This window comes from Calidris pugnax, unplaced genomic scaffold, assembly GCF_001431845.1.
Source record: "Calidris pugnax isolate Ruff unplaced genomic scaffold, ASM143184v1 scaffold48, whole genome shotgun sequence".
NCBI lineage: Eukaryota > Metazoa > Chordata > Aves > Charadriiformes > Scolopacidae > Calidris > Calidris pugnax.
In genome coordinates, this window is record NW_015090787.1 from 478,938 (window position 1) to 488,460 (window position 9,523).

The 9,523-nt window shown below is 46.7% G+C and overlaps 1 protein-coding gene across 5 annotated transcripts in view; it reads left to right on the plus strand.

The window, feature by feature from the left end:
* Nucleotides 1-5,818, plus strand: part of CCDC148 (coiled-coil domain containing 148) — a 71,666-nt gene extending 65,848 nt beyond the window's left edge. For all 5 annotated transcript variants that reach the window (XM_014966502.1, XM_014966503.1, XM_014966506.1 and 2 more), the window contains 2 exons: nt 2,181-2,321; nt 4,989-5,818. In XM_014966502.1, coding sequence (XP_014821988.1) covers nt 2,181-2,321; nt 4,989-5,135 — 288 coding nt within the window. In that variant the 3' untranslated portion in view covers nt 5,136-5,818. The remainder of the gene's footprint in view (nt 1-2,180; nt 2,322-4,988) is intronic.
* The last annotated feature ends 3,705 nt before the right edge of the window (nt 5,819-9,523 follow it).

The following is a 9,523-nucleotide window of genomic DNA, read 5'->3' on the forward strand; positions in this document are numbered from 1 at the left end:
AACTCTTTGTTAAACTTTTGCATGTTCTTTTAAAAAGGACATCCCAAAAAATGCTCCCTAATGTTTGTCATAGTAAAGTTAGTGTTTAGATTTTTGTGGTTTGTTGGGTTTTTTTCTAGTGCTGACTTTTGAAGAAGTAATTTTATCTTCATTTATATTTTTATATCTAATCTCCAAGGATTAAAGGGAAAAATCTGGAGATGACATTCTTTACACTCAGGAGCTGCAGCCTAAATGTGCAGCCAAAGGAAAATAAGAGAGGGAGAATGGGTGCTCTTCCAACCCTTTTGATTTTGGGTAATTTAAAGAGAACTAATGCAGCAGGTTTCTCCTCAGGACTAACTGTGCTTAAAAATCTGGTATTTGATGCAGCCTTGACCTCACCTTCAGCAAGTCCCTTGGTTTCAGGATTAACCATCCCAAACACTGTGTGAGTGCCAGGAAAACCCTTCCCGAGTCCCTCCTGGGCGGTTTTGTGGCTTTATACATGCTTTCACTGGGGCATTTGGGTGTTCAAAGGCAAGAAGAAAGAAAAATATAGGAGAGTTCAAATACTCTGACCCATCTTCTGTGGGAGAGCTGAGCAGAACAGCAATAAGTAAACCTGAGGGATCATTGGTCTGTTATTTTAGTCATTTTTTAAACCATTGAACTCGGGCTTATTTCCAGTCAATAGTGCTTTATTTTTAATAATCTGATTCAGTTAAATATTTTGCAGTATTAACAGTGTTATTTTAGGTTGTCAATGCATTTTTAATAATAACTCTATTCTGTCTTTTCTGAGTTACTGGTTGAATGGCGCTGCCTTTGTGTCAGGTTTGACGAGAGGCTGGTTGAGAGCCATGGTCTGTTGGTCTCTTTGGCCTGACCCGATTCACTCACCAAAGTACAAAATGCTTCTGGAGTGGCCCTTGACTGGGATGGGAGAGTTCCCACTTCATTACCTTTCTCTAATCGATGTTTATTCTCTGTGTTTCACACTGATGAAATACTGCTTCATAAAATACGCCCCTTGGTTGTATGTGGAAAAAAAAAAAGATCTTCAGTAAAGTCATCCAGTCTGTGTATTTTGACAGCCTGTAAAGACAAAGATGATAGTTTGTTAAAGAGATGGAAAAAAAAAAAAAGCATACACTATTTAAAATATTTTTTTCTGGATTTAACCATTCAGATGGTACCCTGACTTTTATTATTTTGCTTGTGCAACTTTCTGTATTTTCCAAAGTAGCATTAGCCTATGTCTGGATGTTTTAACCCAAAGAAAAAAGCAATGGAAAAAGAATCTGAAACCTGTAGACTCTGAACTTGACTCTTGCACAGTGTGCTGTCTGACAGTCTCTTTGATACTGATCTAGCCACAGGAAATTAAAACAGTTAAACCAGACGCAGTTATGAAAAAACCAAAGAATTAGGTTATTTGTGGTGTATCACTTGATGATGTTGCCCATGACTCAGTAAAAACTGTGAACTACCCATCTGAACGCCTTTGCGTCCGTCAGCAGAAAAAGAAGAAAGTTTGGACTTCCAGGACTATGGTTGTTGTTAAATTCAGTCAGCGGGTTCTTTTGGTGGCTGGTTGTGAGTGTCAGCACTGGTGCTGCTCTCCCCTGCACCTGGGGATGCTGTGGCTTCTCTGGCAGTGTCCCTGCAGAGCTGTGGGACCAAACCCGTGTCACCCAGCACAGACCGGGGGTGCGGGTATTTGGGGAGCACTGGTTTCTGCCAGCCTCCAGCTTAGCCTGAGCTTATTTCCTGGGAGGCAGCAGCGTAAGCTCTCTCTCCACAGAACACCATCCAGTTTTGGAGGACGGGCAGTTGGCAGTCGCAATGTGTGGGTAACTCTGCTGTCTGCCCACGGAGCAGGCGATGCCGCGCTCTGCAGCGGCTCTGGGCTCGCACAGGGCTACGTGATGTCCAGCCAATTGAATTGTCTCCACTGGGAAACAGGAAAAAAATCTCCCCGATTATCGTTCTCTGTCAGAGTGGTTTTACTCTGGATTCAAGTTTTAAGCTTTACAATTTTTATATGTGGATACAAGGTGGTTTAGGACAACTTTTGAAATTTTTAAACCAGGTGAATTATCATGTTCTCAAAGGACATGGGTTATTGATAACAACCTTTCCTCACCTTAGATCTGCACAGATAAGAGTAATTGTTATTTTCATATCATGTATTTTAGGTGGCCGTTGTTGCGAAACCAGACCCAGCCAGAGCAGTGGCTGATACGGTGGCATCGAAAGCTCGGATGGGCATCGGCACCAACCAAGAGTTTGATCTTCAGAAGCCGCTGTTCCCGTTGCACACCTACAGTGAGCAGCAGGTGAGTGTAGTTCCGTCTGTGCACAGGCGTCTCCACAACCACACACGGTAGTTGTGTTACCAATACAACCTACACAGCAGTATCACAACCGGCTGTATAATATAATGTGTGTAAAAATAAAAGCATTAGGAGTAGCAGGTGGGGTAATCCCTGGCCCAAAGCAGGCGCTGGAGCAGCACAACAGGAGCAGAGCTCAAAGGTCCCTTCCGACCCACTGGGCTCTCCTGAACCACCGCTGGAGAGGGGATACTGGGATCAATGGGCCATTGGGCAGTTCCTGTGTGCACTAGGTGGTTTGACTGATCTGTTTGCTGTTTCTTCATTTCAAAACTCACCCTTTTTGCATTTTTATGCATTTATTTAAGAATGCCTCCATTTCACCTGCTCCAGTTAGTGTGCTAAGTATCCAAAGTGCTGGGACCGGTACTGTTTAACATTTTTATCAATGACATAGACAGAGGGATTGAGAGCACCATCAGCAAGTTTGTGGACGACACCAAGCTGTGTGGTGTTGTCGATACACCAGAGGGACGGGATGTCATCCAGAAGGATCTGGACAGGCTGGAGAGGTAGGCTCAGGTAAACCTCATGAGGTTCAACAAGAGCAAGTTCTGGGCCGGAACAATCCTCACCATCAGTACAGACTGGGGGGTGAGGTATTAGAAAGCAGCCCTAAGGAAAGGGACTTGGGGGTGCTGGTGGAGGAGAAGCTGGACATGAGCAGGCAGTGTGCACTTGCAGCCCAGAAGGCCAATCACAGCCTGGGCTGCATCAATAGAAGTGTTGCCAGCAGGTCCAGAGAGGTGATTCTGCCACTTTACTCTGCTCTGGTGAGACCTCACCTGGAGTACTGTGTGCAGGTCTGGAGCCCTCAATATAAGAAGGACATGGACCTGATGGAGCGGGTCCAGAGGAGGGCCACAAGGATGATCAGGGGGATGGAGCACCTCTGCTACGAGGACAGGCTGAGGGAGCTGGGGTTGTTCAGCCTGGAGAAGAGGAGGCTCCGGGGAGACCTAATAGCAGCCTTCCAGTACCTGAAGGGAGCCTACAGGAAGGCTGGGGAGAACCTGTTTAGAAAGGCCTGCAGTGACAGGACGAGGGGCAATGGCTTTAAGCTGAGAAATGGCAGATATAGATTGGAGATTAGGAATAAGTTCTTTACTATGAGGGTTGAGGAGCACTGGAACAGGTTGCCCAGGGAGGTGGTTGAGGCCCCTTCCCTGGAGATATTCAAGGAGAGGCTCGATGGGGCCCTGGGCAACCTGGTCTAGTTGGGGGTGTCCCTGCTGACTGCGGGGGGGTCGGACTAGATGGCCTTGAAGGTCCCTTCCAGCCTGGACCATTCTATGATTCTATGATTTTTTGTAAAAGTTCTCCTGACTGTATTCCAAAGAGCTACCACAGAGGTAACTTAACTGTGGGGTATTTTTTTTTTCTTGGAAGATTGTGCACAATCTTCAAAAGCTGAACGTTAGTATCTTGGCTCCTTTACACTGTTGCTGGGTTGAAGGTCAGTTGGGATGTGACATGGAAGGGCTAGAGGAGAGGAAGTCAGTGAGTGTGAACGAAGGAGGGAACTGGAGTAACTGTGCTGCTGTTTGCAGGGCACTCGGATGGCTCAGGACAGTGAAGCTCAATTTCAAATGGAATTAAGCAACACGGGAGGATTTCTTGATTCCCTTACTGTTCTCCATCTGCTCAGTCTATGCATTTTAAATTATTCCCACTGTGGAATTTGAAAATTATGTTTACAGAAAGAGAAGTGCTATGATACAATTCTATGGCATAAAAGCTTTCTTTTAGCACTGAATAAGCTGAAATTTAACAATGTCTATAACTAAGCTTGTCCAGCACTTCCTATTTTAAGAGATTTTAAAGCTTCTCAGTTTGGTAAAGGAGACACGTGGTACAAGAGATGTAGTTTTTGTGGCAGTGGTTCCTGCTGAGCGTACAGCTGAGCTCTGTCCCAGAGCTACTGTGGTTTTATGGATAGTGTTCCGCAGCGTGGGTCTGCCCCACGGCTCTGGGCACTGTGCTGGGGATGACAGAGCTGAGGGCAACCTGACGCTCTCTTGTTCTCCCCACTGTGGTCTACGGAAAAAGGACTTGAAAGAGGCTTACAAATGTTGTCAAATAACCTTTGGACAAATTTTAGAAGCAATTTCCCCAGGCGCTGATGATGTCAAATGGAAGTGGTGCTGCCGTGCAGTCACTGCGAGGCCGAGGGGAACCATAAACGTGTTGGAAGCGCTGGGATTCCACAGAAACGAACAGGGAGGGATTAAAAGTCTTGTGCTGGAAGCGGGGCTGTGTCGGTGGGGAATGCAGAGAAGTCTGTGCCTCATCAGTGAACAGGCTGAGTTCAACTAACTCCCTTTCTCATCCACACCTTGGGTGCTGCTGAGGAATCACAACCAAACTATTGTATTTGCTACAATAGTTTGTGACCGTTAATGTTAAAAAGGGCAGTATCAAGGTACGTGCACAGAGGTAGGGCTTATTCACCACAGAGTTTGTCTACTTTTGAAGGCTTTGTTTTATGACCACAAATTTCTGACTATCTTTTAAAACTCTTAAAATACAGATACCTTTTAAGATACACTGTGTGTATGAGGAAAGTATTGTTTTGTTTCTATTTATCATTGCTGTGGTTTATTTTAACAGATCGTTTCTGACCCCAGACTCCGTGTTGAGCTGGCTCTTCGAGAAGCTGGGCTTCATAAAACGCTTTATGCAAAAGAGATTTTACCAAAAATTCCTCCACTGAAGCCTCCAAGAAGAGATATGGAATCTACAGCCTTCAGAATGTAGAGAGCCTCCTGTGTCAGCAGGAGAGAAGCTTCGGGGCTATTGCCTGTAACAGGAAACTTTCAATAAATTTCCCTTAGGCTGTGTCCCAGAACTACTAATTCTGGGTGTGTGCAATGGTGGGGAACAGCCCCGTGCCCTCCTCCTGCGGTGCTGCACCGCCTCACGCCGGCTCCGGGGAGGGTTCTACAGGTTGGGAGGGTGAGGGCTGCTGCAACCAAATTCCCTGTGTCCCTGTAGCTGGGAGAGAGGACACCGCTACGTGACAGTCTCCCACAGACCCTACAGCCCATCTGATGTGTGGCATCTGGAGTAGGAACTCTGCTTTAATTGGCAGCATAAATCCAAAATAGCTTTGTGAAACAGTCACTTCAGATTATGTTCTGCCACGTGAACACATCCCACAACTTGCATTGCAGGTTCCTTGAGAATTTGATTCTTTTAGTTATAAAATCTTCATTATCATGACTGTTTCTATTATTCCTTGATTATTATAAGAAGAAACTTAACCTTTGTCTATATTTAGAAACCAATTTGCTGCATCAGATTTACTGCAATCCAGTCATGCAATTTCATATTGCAGATTAGTCTTTCACTATAAATTATAAATAACATTTCAGATCCGGGATTTTTATTTTGGAGCTGAGTCTACTGAATATGATTCTATTAAATGAAAGGGAAATTGATGTCATTTCATTTTGTAACTGATTATGTTTCCAAGCCTTACATAAGATGAGTGTAAAATGCATGTAAACAAGTTACAATTAGCAGTTCAACCAAAAAGTTCTAAGGATGATGAATATTAGACGGATCTGAGCATCCCTACCTGTATATCCAGCTAATGACAGGAGCTTCCTTAGTGTAACTCTGTGATGCCCTATGGTGTCAATGGATGCCATACCGACAGTGCCTGCCAAACAGGGGAATTCCTCACTTTTCAAAGGAGAAACTGAGGATCAGGGTAAGGAGGGCTCTCTCTGTCTTCTCCCAGCAGCATCCGTGGTGCCGATCTAGCAAACACTGAGGGGGTTTTGCTGCTGGCACCAGTGCCCCTGCCTTACCTGGCACCCTCAGCAGGCACTCTGCTTGTGGTGCACTCACTGACTGTGCTCGTGGTGCACTCACTGACTGTGCTCATGGTGCCCTCACCGACTGTGCTCATGGTGCCCTCACCGACTGTGCTCGTGGTGCCCTCACCAACTGTGCTCGTGGTGTGCTCACTGTGCTCGTGGTGCGCTCACCGACTGTGCTCGTGGTGCGCTCACTGACTGTGCTCGTGGTGTCCTCACTGACTGTGCTCGTGGTGTGCTCACTGACTGTGCTCGTGGTGTGCTCACTGACTGTGCTCGTGGTGTGCTCACTGACTGTGCTCGTGGTGTGCTCACTGTGCTCGTGGTGCGCTCACCGACTGTGCTCGTGGTGTCCTCACTGACTGTGCTCGTGGTGTCCTCACTGACTGTGCTCGTGGTGTGCTCACTGACTGTGCTCGTGGTGTGCTCACTGACTGTGCTCGTGGTGTGCTCACTGACTGTGCTCGTGGTGTGCTCACTGTGCTCGTGGTGCGCTCACCGACTGTGCTCGTGGTGTCCTCACTGACTGTGCTCGTGGTGTCCTCACTGACTGTGCTCGTGGTGTGCTCACTGACTGTGCTCGTGGTGCGCTCACTGACTGTTCTCATTGTGTCCTCACCGACTGTGCTCGTGGTGCCCTCACCGACTCTGGGACTGGTGCACTTATCTGCTCCGGATGTGTGCAGTGACTGCACCAAAGGGTTTGCCATCAGAGGCCACCAATGTTGAGTTCTCACCCCAAACCAATGTGAACACTGGCCAAACCCCGTAGCCTGGTGCTGCCCTCGGCAGGAGTCTCTGGGCGCTGGGAGCAGGTTTGCCCTGGCTGGGACGTTCGGGGTGCAGCCAGCAGCAGATGGGGACGCTATGGAGGTGCCAGGGAGGAGCTGGGGTGACCACCCCAAGAGCAGGCTGCGTCTGGGACCAGGAGCAGCGTGTCCTGAGCATTGAAGCGAAGGTATTTTAATGGGGGGAAACGCAACAGAGACTGCCCGAAAGCCGTGGGAGCAGTCTGTCTGCTGGATTTAGCTTGTGCATGTTTGTGCTAAAATTACAATTCTGTGTACATTTGTGCATTTTATTTTGGTATCTCATTTGGGGTAACTCAGTATTTTTAAAACCCAGCTCGTTGGCTGATCCTGCAGAGGAGACCAGCGTTGCTTTTCTGCTCTTTTGGAGACCAGATTGGCTCCTGGGCTGCTGCCCACAAACCAAGATCCCAAACTAAAGGCAGCTGTTTTTTTTTTCCCCTTGCCTTTAAAAGCAGATCTACAAGGTAATTTCAGTGGTGCAAAATCCTTTCAGATTATAGTTGTCTTGTCATCTTTTATAAATACCAAGACATTTATGAAAGAAGAAAGTTTAAATGGAGAAGTTATTTGTTTCTGAAACAAAGGACACTGATTTTTAGGCAGTGGCTGGTGATTGTCTTCACATCTGTTGTTTCTCAGGGAATAGACTGAGCAGAACCCCCAGGAGCCCGTACCGCTCCCTGCAGCCAGGAGCTGGGGCTTGTTAGGACGTGGTGAGGCCACAATGAGGATTTTTAGAGGGATTTTCCTGTAATGGTGGAGCATGGAAAAGGAGGTGGGTGTTTTGCCTTATTTCCCTGTCCTCACCTTAGTGCTGCTCACGGGAGATGGTCAAAACCCTTCAGGAGATGGAGATGCTTATAAGGACATTTGTTTCCATGGTAAATGCTTTCTACACTTTTTTAAAAAAAAAACAAAACTTTGCAAGTTATTTTTGTACACAGGTGTATGAAATTACTTGCACAGAAAAATAGCATTTCAGAAGCTGTTAATGGGCAATGGACTTCTCAACCAGCACCTCCTGCAGCCCTACTTTGTTGGTTTGACTCGGGGGTAGCAGCTCAGAACCCAGCTATACTTGGTGCCAGGGGGTGAAGTGTGGGCAGTCTGACTAACAATCTCATTTTTTTAAAGCCTAAGAAAAACTTCTTAATGAGAATTAAGTAATTTGTTTCAAGATACACTACTTATCCATGTGTGAATTTTGGTAGCCAGATAAGTGGCTTAAATGTTAAATAGTGCCTGAAAGTCAAGGATCCCCCTGGTACAGATCAGTTGGTGCGGTATCCAGCTCTCACAAAACAACTGAAGTCTGTGCCAACTTATGTGCACATAAGGTTATAAGCACATTTCTGTGTGTATTTACAGAAAAAGAAAACCGTAAGTGATTGCGATGCCAGCTCTGACCCCTCTGAGAAGAGGGGGCTTTGCAGTAATGGTCAATATTTTGGGAAGGAGCTCACCACGGACACGCGTTCTGAGCCTTGTAAACTACTGACCCCTCTGAAACCCACAACGAGCGTCAAACGTAGAATGTGCAGCAGAAAAAACATTTTACAACGTAATCATCAAGCTAAAAACAAAATAAGAAAGACGATCTCTTTGCTGGGTGATGTTCTAGGACACAGAGTTCTCCATCTCCTGCAAAGTTAATGACTGGGGCTGCGTTTCCGTAAGCGCCGGCAGAGCCAGCCTCGCGATGGAATTGGGCTGAAGGAACAGGTCCCACATTGCTTTTCCTAGGGTGGTTTTAAATGATTTTCACAAAAAACCGAAGGTACATGTTGCTGTTAGTAGAGAAGTTTCTCAAGTGGACTTTGGACTTGGCAGAAAGGAGTGTGAATGGCAGGTATTGTTGCATGTTAGGTGACAGGGGTAATTTTGTTTCTGTTCTGGGAGGACACTGGATTTCTCCCCCAACAGATTAATATTTGAGCCTGAAAACTGCAATCCTGGATGGAATGGAATCTAGGAATATATCTCCTGTTCTTGTAAAAGGTAGAGTGTGCTTTTTCATGGCTGAACACGTGTCCCAGATCAAAGCAGTGGTAAGTTGTTGGAGTAGCTCTGGGGACCATGAAAGTGGGGTCCCAGCTCCGGGGGAGCCCGTGGGGAGCCCCACACAGCCCTGCTCTGCCACCAGCCCCACGCCCCAGAAATGGACCTCTGGGGGTGGGAGGGGGCGGTGGGACAACGGGCAGTGGGGGACAGGAGGGACAGCAAGAGAAACCCCCACATTTGGGGGCAGATTGAGCTGTACCCTTGTGTGGAAGTGATTCTGGGACTAGAGGGGGCCGAGGTTGCTGGTGAAGCAGATTTTAGGATGTGCCTGGAGAAGGAGTACCTCGGGGGTGGCTCCTCGGCACCTCTGCGAGTGTCTTCAGACTTAACATGTTTTGTGTTCTTAATATCGTTAATGTCTTAAGATCCTCTCCCGTGTTTTTTGATAAGTTACAATTTTGTTTAGCAGAACTCTTAAATCCTGTAAGTTACTGTTCCAAAGGTGTCA